The sequence below is a fragment of the Leptosomus discolor genome, chromosome 14 (genome assembly GCF_034619465.1).
Source record: "Leptosomus discolor isolate bLepDis1 chromosome 14, bLepDis1.hap2, whole genome shotgun sequence".
Lineage (NCBI taxonomy): Eukaryota > Metazoa > Chordata > Aves > Leptosomiformes > Leptosomidae > Leptosomus > Leptosomus discolor.
Genome location: NC_141404.1, coordinates 14,894,160 through 14,909,844, shown reverse-complemented (window position 1 = coordinate 14,909,844; position 15,685 = coordinate 14,894,160). Strand labels below are relative to the sequence as shown.

The window sequence follows — 15,685 nt, the reverse complement described above, 5'->3', positions numbered from 1 at the left end:
TCCACTACTTTTGAAGAACTTTGTGAACGTTTGGGATCATACCCCTAGAAACCTAAATGTCTCAAGACTTCTAGACAAAGCTATCTTTTTGGTTTATATGATGACATGTGGCTTGCAATTATGTTTTGAAATATAGGTAATACAGAAGCCACCATATAAAAGTATTATTTCTCTCTCTGCCTCTAGTATAGAACAAAGTAAGTTTATAGGGAAACCTGAAGCTCTAAACAATGAGTCAGTGCCTCCAGTGTTTGTCAGTGAACATAAAACAATAATGAAATATTTATAAGCTTTTAGAAGTAATTACAATGATGAGATGCAGAGTTTAATCTGGAAGCAATAGCAAAATAAATGAAAAATTAATTTTCCATGCTTATTGGTTCATTTTCAGACTTATTAAAAAATAACTTGTCCTCCTTGTAGCAATAAGATGTGCCAAATTACCTGATTAACGTAAACTTACAATTCCATTCCCCTCCCATTAAAGTAATTTTACAAGTGGGTGAGTTGTCTGTTGTTCCTTTTTTTTTTATCAGTGTGTGTATGAAAAGAGATCTGAGCTTTTACTGCTGATTATATTGCCTTTCATTGGCAGGACTGGCATTTTATGTTCTCTTGCAACATGAACAGACTTAAAGAGCCTGTGTTTTCACTACAAAGGAGGCATGCATTAGAGGGCTTTAAATCAAAAGACTAGTCTTACATTGGCTTGTGTTAGGTGAGCTAAGGGGATCTAACAAGTATTCCATTAAACTAAACATCATAGTACTCTGGTATAAATGTCATTCTGAGGTAATTCCCATAATTTTACTGATTAAGACACTAAAATCTATGAATATACCAAACTTCTATGTTATGGTAGTTGTGAACTGATTGAGCTGAATTGCAAAATGACTTGGGAGTGCTCTAACTCCACTTACACTAAACCTGCCTGCTTTCAATGGGAGCACTGTTAGGTAACTATACAATCTCTTGGCCGATCTGTCCTTGAAACTTGAAGTTCATTGTGAGTGTTGTTTTCCTAGAAGAGCCTAACAAAGGGATCATTGCCAAGTTTAAACTCTGAGAGATGAAGTAGCGTGCAAATAATGCATAGACACCATCCTGGCATGCTACAGAAGATGTTCACCCCCTGAACAGGAACAACTGTCCTTGGTATTTCAGTTGCTTATTTGTAAAGTGAATACACTAAAATAAACCTTCTTTACATTTGAGTGTTATGAGACTGTCAGTAGGGACTTTTTTCCCTTTCCACCTCTGCCCAAATCCCTACCTACTCCCTGGTTCTTTGTATCCAAATCCCATGGCTCTCAGGCAGCACTTGGTGGAGGCCAGGCTTCCCAGCAGGAGACAGCGCAGTTCTGGTGTCTCCACCTGCCTCATGGCTCAGTGTGTTTTGCTGTGGCACAAAAGGTGGAAATGAAGTAGTGCAAGTTTCTTTGCTGAGACCGTAGGCCACCCAAGCATGTGCACAGGTATCTAGAGCATACATAGACAGACTTGTAGCTGCTGTCCCTTGTGTTCCAGCTACCAATCCCTGTTTGGTTCTAGGTAAGCATTGATGTTATGTTTTCTTTGCCGTTTAGAGAAGACACTTCTGTGAGAACATAAACAAGGGAGAGACAGAGATCAGAGGGAAATTTGGGGCAGTTTTTTGGTAACCCGTATCCCAGGATGTGTCTCTCACTCAGTTTGAGGACAGGTGTCTCCATGCAGCGCCCTAGGATGCTCACCATGCTTATTATGTTGTACTTAGTGTACCTTATAGTCCGAGAAGAGTTATTGGCTAGAGTTGGACTGACTGCTGAGAATGGTATTGGATACAATACCCGTGGAAGTCTGGCTGTTCTGTTTTGTGGTTGATGATATTGCAGTTTTTAGCAGTGATTCCAAGTAGAAATGCCTTGAAAGCAGATTGTGTGAGAATTCCCAAGGGCTCAAAGCACTTTGTTATTCAGTTTGGCATACGTTCCTGGTTAATGGTCTCTTGGATTTTAGTGAGTTATGCTAATTGCTCTATTTGGCTCACGATGAGTTTGCAAAGGGTTTGGTGACGAACCAGCATGGGTCTGGAAATCTAAAAATGCTCATTAGGTATAAAGTGACTTCTGTGAAAAGAAGGGAAGGGAGTGAATATGGCCAAGATCCTAGTTGTTAAGCTAACTATCTGCTCAAGTCAGAAGGTGAAACAGTAAATCAGGCTGACATTAAGCAAGGGGTGCAATGATACAGGATAATTAAGGTAGCTAGTCTGTAGCAGTGACTCTTCTCCCAGGTTGATCACTTCATCCTCTTCTGAAATTTATAATGATCTGAAAGATCTGGACCCTGTTCCTGAAGTCAACTCCATGCATAGCACCTGATGCCCCAACTGAAACATGATGTAGGCTAATGTATTGGAGAATTGCCTGGTATCGGGGATCTTTTTCATGCAAAATCCTGTAGAAACAGAAAATGTAATGACTAATTATTCTTGCCATACACTGTTTGCATGCTAAGTAACAAGAAGCAAAGGCCTGACCAACCTTCTGTCCCCAAATACCAACACAGAATTTATTTGTTCTCTTGCCATTTCTCCTTTTCTTTGCATGAAAATGTTGACATTTCAAAAATGTTTGGTTTTAATTAGAAACAAAAATATAGTATCTGTAAATTTTCATTTCTTCAAAACCAGAAGCTATGCTTCAAAAACAAGGAACTGGAATTTTTATTTTTTAATCTGGAAGAAGCAGACTCTGCGTATGATCAAGAGCCTGGAAACACAAGTGTGCAAGGAGCCAGGCAGCTGCCTGGCAAGCACACTGGCAGGAATGTGGCTGGACTGGTCATTGGGGCAGCCTGTGTGGCTGCCTGGTTCCACTTCAAACACAAGTAAAATACTGGTAGAACTGGCAAGTTCTTGCAAAGCACTTGGATTCTGTGAAATCAAAGCTTTTGAATGGAGAACTGTTCCAACTGAAACTGATGCAGTTTACTGTACAAATAAGCTATCTGCCTGAACAGTATGATAGTTAAAATAACATTTTAGTTTCAGAATTATTTCTGATTTTTAGTATTTCAGGTAAGGTTGGGGAGTATATAGAAAGACTAAAGTAGGCAGAAATAGGAAACAAGATTAAAGGACATGGTGGGACAAGTGTGATGGAAAAAACAGTTATGAGTGGTGAATGAGCACTAGAAAGAAGAAAGCTTCAGGCTTTTGCAGTCTGGCTGCTTTTGCTGTTTAAAGCTGCACCTTTCCAGTATGGAGGAGATATAAACAGTTACAGAACTCTTTCAGGAGCTCCAAGCCAGAGGGGAAATGGGAAAAGGTTGGAGAGAAGGGTTTGGGGAAGTGTTGGATTAACGTTGTTAATAAGCAGGGAAAGAGGGTGAAGGATTTTTGTAAGTCAGCTGTTCTGCATAAGGGATCTAGCTTTTGTACGAAATCCCAGTTGGTGCTCGCTACTTCTGCTACTGTCGATGAGGATACTGAGTAGTGTTTTAAAGCCTTCCTTTTCTTCTGAGCTGTATGTGTGTAGGAACTCATGGATCTGAGAAGTGGGGCTTGGGCTGTACTAATCTGTGCTCCTGCGCTCACCTGGAGTGAAACTTCCTCCATTAGCTGCCTGGCTGTGCTCTTGCTGACAATCTTATTTGTTGAAGAGGATCAAAATTACCAGCCAAGCATCTTGCTTCTGTAGATGGTTAATCACAAGTGTGAAAGCTGTGGAACTCGACTATTGCAGATCTAGCATCATTTAAAAAGCCTAGAAGTTTATTTTTCATCTGATGAGCCCACTTGGCTTGTGTCTGTACAGCTGTGAAAGTATTTACAGCTGCAAGTTAGACTGAGGCAAATGCCCACACCCTTTACAACGAGAAGTTTTGTTAGTAGATGTTTAATGTCTCTAGTTCTTGGTGTGCAGACGAGCACATCTCAGGTCTATCAGAACTGTTCCCTCATGCTTCTGCAGGGCTGTTTGGGATGTCTTGAATGACTGATGCCTGTTAAGATTCCTCCCCTATGTATCCGTTCTTGAATAGTTAATATTACTTGTTCAAACTAAAGCCTACTCCATAATGTCAGTGAAATCAGTGCTGGGACACAGATTAACTTTCTCGAACTGTCAGATTCTTGGAAGACACACCTTGCTGAACACTGGAAATACTAGACAGTTTGCTTAGATGCGTTCATCCCCAACTGACTGTTTGGTCACCACTTCTGAAGCTTCGTCCAGAAGCCCCTGACTGGAACATATCTACACAGTTGCGGAGGGCTTCTTAGGGATTTACTTCACCCTGCAAGGCATAAGAAACCTCACTTATTCTAAGAGCACTTCAGCAGGAGAAATCAGAACTCTGATTACCTTTTTTTTTTTTTAAACTCTACTTCATTTTGCCTTCTGTATTGGAAGAATGAGGTGAAGCAATGTATCATAGTCTATATGTGAAAACACTAGGTTACTGTAACTTTTTTTTAAAAGAGAAGTCCAGATATTACACCAATCCTTTGATTATATGTGTCCGTGTTTTTCATAAATGGCTGAGAGCAAAAAGGATCTCTAAAGTGTAATATTGGGTCCCTCTAATCTCATTTTAATCTCATTCCTACAGCTGTAGGACCAGAACACATTGAACAAAATTGATGTGACAATGCGGACTATGGATTTAGAAGGTAATTTACAAAGTAAGGACACCCTTAAAAGAAAACTATAATGAAATAATTTTGAAAGAAGTTGTTTGGGATTAAAGCAATCTTTACCTTTTAATAGGTAATCATTCTTGGCATCAACAACAGTATATAACCACAAACCACTGTGTCCCTTGGGGACAGAGGTAAACTTGGATTTAAAGAAGGTGCAGCAAATATTTTGTACTATAAGGAAAGGCAATTACTCTTGATCAAGTAGAACAGAAGTACAAGGGTTTTGGCAACGTAAGCAGCAGAATTGTGCGTACAATCAATATAGAAAGGTTATTACTTTTTATTACGTACGGGGGGTGGAATATAGAAAGAAGCTTGTGAGTAGCATGCACTGGAAACTCTTCGGGCACAGTGCTACACAGTGCTCAGGAGAGGGCGGCAGAGAAACAGGAGTGCTATGTGCGATTCCTGCAAAGGCTTCGAAACACCACTTAAAAATTTAAGAGGAGCCAGAGCACATCGGAGCTCTCAGAAGCCAAATCTCCTTCAAAAAGGCAGCTTCATCAGTCTTTTAAAAAAGTCCACAACACTTGAAAAATGTCAATTTCCTGTGGCAGCCCAGAAGATGTGGTGAAGCAGCGAGGCAGAGAAGGCAAGATGAGAAGAGAGGATGAGGATGATTCTCAACCTGAGGGGAAGAGGTTGAAGCTGGGGAACGAAGGAGGAAACATTGGGAAGGACAGAGGAGCAGCAGCAGCAGAAGAAATAATGCCTTGTTTAGGCAGAGAAGAGCCTGTGCCTGAAGGAGGTGGTGAAGGCAAAAGTGTAAGTGAGGATCTTTAGTGGCTCTGAGATGGGGAAGGGGGAAGGGCCGTGAGGTTACCTTTGAAATTATTTGTTGTCCTGAAGTTGGTAATTGGGCATCAAGTAGTGTAGGACGAATACAATGAAGTGTCCCGTCTCACTGAGGTTATATGAATGTTACTCTTTAGTTTCCTATCTTGGCTACATGCTTTTTAGTGCAGGAGTGTGTATTTTAATCTGGCTGTCACTGTTAGCTGCTTGAAAAATGTGTATGTCAGAGAAGTGGTATTTTTTGGGGGGAGTGAGGGGAGAATATTAACTGCTAGAGCTTGTTTTTCAGCTCCCTGTATCTGTTTAGGAATTGGGTAACAGTTGATACATTGATTTGGACATTTGGGTGGTTTGTCAATCTGTCCATCCAGACTTGCAACTGTATTTATGTTGTGAAATACTATTTTACAGCAGGGGGTGAGGGTAGAGCCTTCAGGTGAAGAGGAGAGTTGGTGCCTAGAGATTTCATCTGGTGAGGGAGCAAATGGCATCTGTTGAGATTTTGAAAAAAAGAGCTGCTGAACAGTTGTCCTTATAAACATCATTGTTACTAGATCTTTATATGAGGTTAACTTTGTCAGTGTTTTCTGACCGGTTCTTTATCTTAGCTGCTGAGCCTGTCAGCAGGTTTTGGAGGCATAGTAGAAAACTGTGGGGAGAGGGGGCAAACGTGGATTTCCAGCCAGCTGGATCTTTTCCTCTCACGGTGCGGTTTGGGCCAGGTACTTTTCCTGGCCACATACTAGCTGCTTCCCTCAATCAGAAATGGAGTGGGGGGAGGTGGGTACAATGTCTTGGGTGTAGATGTTTCCTGTTTAAGTCATCATACAGTGAGAGTACAGCTTCTAGAATTTGCTTAATAGCTGCTGGCAATTTTAGTGTACAGATTTTATCTAGAAGTTTTCTGAAATGTAGTTTTTTTTCTCTTCTGGAATTGATTCAATGAAATAACTTACTCACTTCAAGTAGCCAAGTAGATGCTCCACATTTCCGTAGGATTTACGTTTTTATATAATTTGAAAGGTAGATTACTCAGTTCATTCTGGCAGAAGGTCATCTCTAAATGCAACAGTTTTCCTGACTCACAAAAGTATTTAAAATGTGTCTAGAGTGTCAGCTTATACAAACAAAAGTCTTTTTTTTATTGGTTCATTTAACTGCATATAGCTGCTCTTCAGCCTAAGTTTACATTTTGGGTTTCCAATGCTTATGAAGATATACTCTTTTTAACTTTCATATATCAAAGTAGCACTCTGGTTCTGATACCACTTCTGGCAGAGATATATTTTTTCCCCACAAATATACACAATATACAGGCAAGTTAATTGGGCAAATCATAACTCTTTTTTTTTTTTTTTTTTTTTTTTTTTTCTGAAAGTAACTCCATTCCACTTAATCACAAATATCCGTAACTGAGTATCACTACGGGTTGGGGTAAAAGTGTTTTTGATAATACATCTTACTATAATATTTGATTAGGAAGTTATTGAAAAATAGGTCTTAATTGAATAAGTCTCTTGAGGGATCAATTTTAGAATGCAGAATGTACTAGAATGAGGTGTACCTAAATCACTGACCTCTTCCCCATTTGTGAGCCTTGGTTTATTCCCTTATTAATGTTTTACCACTGCAAGAAAGTTCTGTGGTGATGACTACCTGTCCTCTTTTTGTCCTTTCAAGGACCTGTATATATCTGCTCCAACACTATATTCTGACTTTTCATCGGGTGTTGCTAAAAATATTAACAAAGGAAATGTGATAATAATGAGGAATTATTTCAGTCTCTCCCAAAAAACCTATTCTTAAATAGCTTTTATAATAAAGCAATTGTTCTTATCATAATTCTTAAACTAAGCTGACTTTGATTCAAAATTCGTCAAAGCTCAATGAAGCTATTATTTCCACTCACTTCAGTGGACTCTTGCTTGGGATGTTGCGCTACGTTTTGTATAAAGTTCCAGTATTTTTTTTCCCCGTCCCATTTAAAGCAGTGTGTCTGAGTTGGAGACATTATTAGAAATCAATTATGTGACATTTGAAATTCTGTTCACATGAAACTCCTTCTAAAAACAATAAAAACTTGTTCAACAATCACTGTAAGCATCTCTCGTAGTAGAGAGTGAGCTGCTGGAAAAGATGGACTGTGTGCCCTTAGGAAACGTTGGAATGACTTCATTTCTGTGCTTAGAAGAATCTTTATTTTAATAGGCATAGTGGTATAGGTAATCAATGCATGCATTGGAAGAACATTTCCTAATAGTCCATTATGTCTTCTATTTTAAAGAAGGGCATTAAAAAAAAATTATAGGCTTTGACTCATTTTTGAACTAGTAATAAAAAATCAGCCCAGTAAGTGTGCTATTTCTTTATTCCACTGTTATTTGCCTGATTCAACCTACATTCTTCAGTTTAGAAGAAAGAAATCTACCTAGGTTGTCTGCTCTAACTCATTACTCTGCTTATTATGAAATCTTGTATTATGAGAGACTGCAAACACTATCTATATTTTATGCTCGTGAAATGATGCGTAATACTTCTGGGCACTTAGTTGGCATTGTGTATTTATAAGAGTAGCTGCTGCTGTGCAGGAGTTGGTTGCAGAAGGACGTTTCTGCCACTAGCTTCACTGGACAGAACTGTTTTGTTTGCCATTGGAATGGAGGGAGGCATTTGCCAACTAGTTTGCAGTGGTACCTGGAATGATTCCTTCGCTTAGTACCGGTAGCTTGTTAATATAGTAACCTGGGGTAAAACTGTAACTGTTAATTTAGACATCTGTTAAAATAATTTGCTTCTTGCTATCTCTCTTTATTACTTTCATTTATAGTGAGGAAACTGCTCACAGCAGGTGTGAATCACGTAGTCTAAGGCCATGTAATTTTTTTCCTCGGTAATGTTTCTTTTTGGCATAGCATCAGAATGAAGCATTTGGCTGAAACAAAATGGAATTCAATCTTTGTAGTAAGGTTCAACTTAAAAATGTCTCGTTTGATACACATGGTGGGGAATTAGCATTTGGAAGAGCTAATGAGTCACCCCTTTTCATCAAAAGTTTCGGTAAAAGTATTTAACTAGGATCTCTGTAGAATTCAATCTACCTCTTGTATGCCTGGAGAATGACCATAACTGTCAGCTACATGATGTCCTATGGTTGATTGTCACCCTACCCATCCTCCAGCACATACTAGAAATTATTAATTTAGTGTAAAATAGTATTTACTGAAACAGAAAACATGTAAAAAAGTAAGTATGAAAGTAATGATTTTTTTTCTTCTAGGCTGATAAATGTGTTCTTCCCCTGACTAGCTTATATGAGTTATCCATGAGTTATGATCATTAAGCATGTATCCTTGTACTTAAAGGATACAGCCTTGTTTGGTCTCTCTTTAACCGTTAGTCCTTATGGCCTGGTGAAGGTTGTTTGGATTTTGGTGCAAAGATAGTTCTGTATTCACAATGCCTGCTTTCTTACATCCCAACCTTTTCTTCCCTTAAAAGTTTGTGCAAAACTTACAGAACAAGACCAAATTCCTGGGCTTGGTTTGACATCTCTAGTGTTCTTATAGCATCCAGCAGTCTTAACTGGGTTTTCATCTGTAATGTCACCTGTTCAGGATTGTGTAGGAGAGAGCTTGAACTTTTTTCCCTTTAAACAACTTTCAGAAAGACTCAATGCATTGGGGAATTAAAGCACTGTCTCAAATTTTTACAAAAATTGGTTTTGCAAAGACTTGGAAAAGAGGAAAGTGTAGAAGTACAGTGAAGAAAAACTGCAACTTTTCATTATTAGCACCAAAAGTAATGTCTTTATTGCAGTTTTGGGACTATCATGTAAAAAAATCTGAGAAAAGTGTATGAAAACTTGTTATTTAATACTTTTATAAGAGGAGGAAACTGCTTTTGCTGATCAATTCTGAAGAATTGATTACAGTAAACTTGTAGTATGTGACAAATCCAGCCTTGTAAATCTCAGATGTTAACAGATATTTAAAACACAGGTGAGGTAGGAAGATGTGGCATGCTATGTGATGTCCTCATCTTTGTATACAGAACAAATTGAACCTTGTCTTTACTACTTTTAAAAGTGCTGGGAAAGCCACTCCTTCAAAATATTTAATCTTTAAAAGCAGGTAGTAATTTGGGGGGAATTCTGGATCGGTTGAAATGAGGGGAAACTACATTTCATGTTGGGTTAATTTTTTAGTGTGCTTTTCTCATGCTTATCACTGCCTGCTTGGGACATTTCGAATGAAGATTCACTCCAGACCCTATGGCCTTTCCGCCTGTTCTCCACAGTGGCACTATCGTGTGGCACCTAGATCCTGAATGCCTGGTCCAGCTGGGCTATGGTTAAGGATAAGAGAAGCCTTCCTCCTTTCATTGTTCCCTGATGTCTGACTGCTGCTTCATGTTAAACTTTTACTGGGCCTATTTGATAGAAGCACTTTGTTTCAGTTCTCAGCTGGTGTACCAGTATTCCTAAACTGTAGAAGAACACACCTTGGAAAGCTGATCATTTGAAAGGTTATTTCTCAGGAGGAGAGAAAGGATTTTCTAGGAATTGAGACAGGATCTTGGAACTTAAAAGGCCTACTGTTCAGTTCAAGGTAAAATTCCCTCATGTGAGGGACAGGTCTGAATTCTTGGTATCAAATTAAAAGCTCTATAAAGACCAGGTGAGGATATAGGAACTGAACCCTGCACCTGGATTCACTGCAGAAACTTCAGTATGTGCCTTTAGCGGCGAAAGCTGCTGTCATGCAAGTACTTAAGGTAAATAGCAAAGATACGAGGAGGCATTGAATATAAGAATGGTGTTAACCTAGACAAATGAAATGCACATTTATTATCTTCTATGTTTAGCTCAGGTTATATGACGAGCAGTTTGTGGCTCAATAACTGAAGTTTATTTCATGAAATATATACATCAGCATGGACTCAAGTCTGAGAAGTGGATCTGAAGTCTGACAGTTTGACCTTTCTGTGCATTGCCACGCAGCTCTACACTGTGTTAATGCAGTTTCTCCTACAAATTTTTTGTTTTAGAAAATTTATTTGCTCCTTAAATTTGGTTTATTAAGAAAACTTGTTTGTGTATATATGGCTTTGCTCTTGATCATATTTATGAATATTACTTTGAAGGGGAATCATGTTTAGAGAGAGAGAGCACCTGGGATGGTGTGTCCATACTGGAATGAGTCCAATTTAAGGTGCTGATTTTTGACTTTCAGGGTCCTAAGCAGATTGAAGACCTCTGCTGTCAATGCTGTGGTTTAGGTTTTAGGTATAAGGTCCTCCTTGTAATATTGTTTAAATCTATTGAGATCCTTTTGTCCTCAGATGTTATGGGAGGGAACAGACCTTCTTCAGGATTTCTATTTCAAAAAAATTTGAAACATTTTTAGTAGCATGACATTTGGAACATGTTGTGTAAAGCAGTCTACATTTGCCATTACTCTTGCCTATTTTGAGTTTTGTTACCTAATTTAGAGAGTAACTTGAGGATTTAGTTTATTGACTTGTTAGGCAAACTGTGATATACGCTGGAATTAATGTTTTTGTTGTTTTGATTTGGAACACAATCAAATTCAGTGATCCAGGACAGAGGAATAATTATCTGTATTTAGAAATGGAAAGAAAGGAGAGAATAATTCCTTAGAAGTAGTGAATGGTGGTATTGATATAATCTGCTGGAGTTACTTCCACAGGAGTGTTTGCTAAATGCTAGTAAGGGAGCCTTTATGTAGAAAGGGGTGGGTAAGTGATCTTCAAAAATTGATTTGGACTTGATTCCAAGTCCAAGAACAAGTCGATGGAAAATGTTCTCCCTGCAACAGATTCATCCTCTTATTAACCTTCTGCTGGTTAATGCCCACGTCAGTAAATGTGGGCATTAATCACAGTGTCACTGTGACTTGATAGGAATAACTGCAGTAAGGAATTGGCTAAGACAAATAAAGGCATCAGAAATAGACCTTTATGGATGACCTAATTTTAACATTTTTACTGTAGTTATTAGGACAGATCAGTAGATGGCAGGGGCTAAGTGTACAGAACTAAAGACTTCATATGGACTGCCTGATTGTTTTGACATGGGGGAAATTTAATTTTATTCAGTGAATGACTGCCTATTTTTAACCTGCAGTTGCAACCAAGAGTAGCATAAGGCCTTTGTATTTACCCATTGGAAGTTTAATTTCACTGATAAGGAACATTCATGGAGCATTTGTGTCTCAATTTGAATAATCAATTGTTTAATACTGTAATTTTTGTAGAGTAATTGCAATATTACTTTGATTGAAATTACAACCCAAATGCATTAAAATCTTCTGAAGTGCAAAAGACATTTCTGGTCTACAGAGTTGAATTAGTGGAAGTATGAAGTGAAGATATTTATGTTTTGCTTTTATTTGCTGCTCTTTTACTCTTTCTGTAACACAATATAGGTTAGTGTGCATTGAATAATCCCCCAGTCATTGTGAAAAATATTTTCATTTTAAGTCTTTATGATTTAGAAAATAATAATAAAATTATTTACTTTCTAGGTGTGGGTTTTTTTTTTTTTTTTTTTAAATGTTAGCAGTCTTAGTCATTAACCTGGATTGAAACAATGGGGAATATGCCGTAGAAGCTCTGCAAAAATTGAAAATAGAAGCAGGTTGGTGCTCTACCAGCTTTCCCTTTCCTGTGGACTATTTCATGTTCAGACTCATTTGTGAGTGTGATATTACTAAAGAGTTTCCTATTTTGTTCCATTAAATTAGACTGTAGTGTCTGGTGCACTGCCACCCATGTAACTTCTCCCTAGAGAATGCACTTAATGTGTTCTACTGCTTTGTCCACTGAGCAGTTCTTTAAACAGCCCAAGGAGGTAGACATAATCTTGTCTACACTAGAAAGGCACTTATCCTTTAAATTAAGAATACAGAACACTTACTTTTGATACTTGTCCTGAACGCTTTCCTTCTGGCATCTTAAGCTGTTATTAAAATGGACATAACTTTTTCAACAGTTGTGAAGCAAGCTGGTTATGAACAGGAATCTTCTCATAGCTTGGTGTAGGAAAATACAACAGCTGAGTAACTTAATGTCATTGACTGTAAGTGGTAGATAATGAAGTAATTCTCAGTTAGGTATACTGAGATTTAATTAATAAAGGTCCACCTAAGAGTCACGAATCAATGAGAAGTGGCAGGAAAGGACATGTTGGTAGATGCAGTCCTTGGAAAAGATACTTTCATTCTAGTCCTAAAAGCAAAACTTTTTTAAAGTGAAAAAGATTCCCTAAGCACAATAATTCGTATAAAGCTGTCTTTCTTTTACCTTCTAGTTACGTTCTGCATGTTTACAATATAATGCGTCTCAGCCATGTTATACTAGCCATTACACGGAGTTGTGTGTGATGATGACGCTATAGAGTGTTTCTGTTCTGCTGTCTCAGGTACTTGCAAGAAAATGTAGACTGTGTTGTGGATCATTTTACTTCAAATGTTACTGTTTATTACAGATGATTTAGGATCCCTAGGAGATAACACAACTCTGGTCCTTCATTTCATAAAAAAAATATTATTAACTATTTGGTAACTGGGCAGACAAGTCAGAAGGTGAAGGGAGAGAGAAGCACATACTTGTCTGAGACTGTGTAGCAAGTCACGGTCTGAAATGCTCTAGCTGCTTGGGTTCTAGGCCTCAGCTGTTAAGACTAGTGATCCCCAACCTGTGACTCGAGATAATGTCTGAAACAGTTAGTTATACTTCATCACTATAAGCAAATAAAGGCTGTTAAAAGAGAACAAAGGTGAGTATCTGTCATGTATTACTTGCTCAGTGTTGTTGCCTGAAGGCTAGCAAGAACTGTGCAGGGTCATAATGGCTTTTAATAATTGAGCAGAGACACCGTAGAATCAGCCATCACTGGCAGAAATTTAAAGGGCTCTGTGTTTCCCCAAGGTCATAATGACCTTGAATAGTCGAGCAAAGACAGAATAGGATCAGATGTTAATGGCATACACTTAAAGTGCTCTGTATTTCCCCAGCTCCTGTAATTATTTTGGTGGTATTGGTTGCCTTTGATAGTAAGGAAATGATGAAAAATTTTAAAGTTTTCATGAAGTTTCTATTATTGTTGATGTCCATGAATAGCATGATAAATTCCTGTTTTAGAGAAGAAGTGTTATCTACTCAGTCTCCTTGTTCTGAACTTAATGATTAGGGATTTTAGCAAGGTGGTATTTGCAAGTTTTCTTTAAGATGAGATTGTGTAAGCTCATAGCCATTTAAAATTCTTATTTCTGTATTTGCTGTAAGTCAGAATGACCGCAGGTATTGGAAAGCCGCATAGCGTGGACCAAAAAAATGTGATATATTGTCAAATACTACCTTGGTAATGATCTGTGGTTTTTGAATGCTGATTGCATGTTTCTTATTGATATTCTTCTTGATACCTGAATCTGATTTAGCGCTTTCTGTTGAACATTTGTTTCTTTTAACCGGGGCTTAGCTTTACTAGTGCAAATGCCAAATAAATATGCGTAGCCTTAAGTGAACTTATGGCAGAGGAAAACTTGAACAAACAGCAAGGACTGCATTTCATCCAGTAAATTTGTACTGATCTATAGCATAGTGGATCAGAGTTGCTTTCTTCTGCTGTCCTATTTAGTGAGCACTAAATATGCTTTGTGTGGGTAAAAAAAGTCATTTTATATTCATTATGCTAGTCCCCATGTTTCAATATCCAAAGTCACTACTCTTTGACTGGGTGTGATAGGCCAGCCCAGTTTAGAATCTCAGCAAGAGTAAGAGATGTTTGGCAGTTTCTGGTAAGGTAAGATAACTGTATTTTTGTGGTTGATCGAGTCACAAAGTTGTGCTGGAGCTGAGTAAAGAGTATACTTAGCTGCACCTGTACATTGACAGGCTTTTCACTAGCACAGAATTAGAACAACAGGGGAGAAATAGGTCCTGACTGAGGGGTACTGGAAGAAGAGTAGAAGAAAGAGATGGTGAGACAGGCTGCATAGTTTTATCTTGCATTTAAATCTGTCAATCTCACTTGAGTCTACATCCCAGTTCCACTTACACTATGCAGGATTTGGCAACATTTTTATTTAATTACACATGTGCTTTAAAAAGGTTTGTTGTAATGTATATAAATTTCTGTGATAGTACAAATGTCTAGTTTACTAGTTGAGATCTACTGTGCATTCAACACACAATATTTTCAGTGAATGTTATTTTCCAAAAACTGAAGGCTAATCACAAAAATATAAATGGATTTAGTATGGAAAATTCTGAACTGTCACCACACTGAGATTATGTTAGTTCTTTGAGCTGGGCCATAACTGAATGGAAAGTAAGCATTCAGGTCAATAATACAGTGGTGAAGTAATTCTGCTCTGAGATGCTGAGAGGTTGTTTTTCTTTAACTAAAATATATGTTTCAACTAAAACCCCTAATCTTTTCACTGTCTTCAGAGGGCAAAATCATTGATTGTTTTGTTTAGAAACTGTCTGTGAATTAAAAGAGTCTATATAAAATGGAATGAATTCTACTTGAGCAATTAATCACTTTTTATGTAGTTTAGAATAAATAATGACATTGTAGAAAGTTTTTGCATTAGATTTAAAAAAACACTGGTTCTCGGAAAAGCAGCAGAACAAAATTTCTTCTCTCACTGCAGGTTGGTTTCCAAATCTTGCAGGTACAATAGATTTTGGATATGTGACAGTATTTTCTTCTGATGGCCCTATGTAAGTACATGTTACACAAAGGCATGATGCTCTTGGCCACTAATATATTGACCTTTCTTAGATTTGAGCACTAAAATTGACTGTTAGACCCTGGCTTCTGTTAAAATTTAGTACTAACTCTGTAACTTCTGTTTGAGTTAGAACATGTAATTTTTATAAAACAGCCATTGTTGATTAAAGACTACGGGTCACGGACAATTAATCAAATCCCCAGGTAAATTTCTTGCAGTAGCCGATTAAAAAAGATATATACTTTCCTGTAGTTGGAATTGTCCCAATTGCACATCCCAGCCTATACAGTCTTGTTGCACCAGATCTTATTGACTCCCACGATGGGAATAAAGTCATTGCCTTCTCTTGGATGAACTAAGTAAATCTATCAGTGTACTCTGTTTTCTGTCTTGAAGGTCTGTCTTTCCCATCTGCAATAATTAATCTCCACCCTCTCTGGCT

At 37.9% G+C, this 15,685-nt stretch overlaps 1 protein-coding gene across 1 annotated transcript in view; it reads left to right on the top strand.

Moving 5' to 3' along the window:
* Positions 1-5,224: 5,224 nt before the first annotated feature.
* RBFOX1 (RNA binding fox-1 homolog 1) overlaps positions 5,225-15,685 on the top strand; it is a 1,303,251-nt gene continuing 1,292,790 nt past the window's right edge. The window contains exon 1 of the mRNA XM_086472917.1: positions 5,225-5,435. Within this exon, the coding sequence (XP_086329043.1) occupies positions 5,225-5,435 (211 nt within the window). The remainder of the gene's footprint in view (positions 5,436-15,685) is intronic.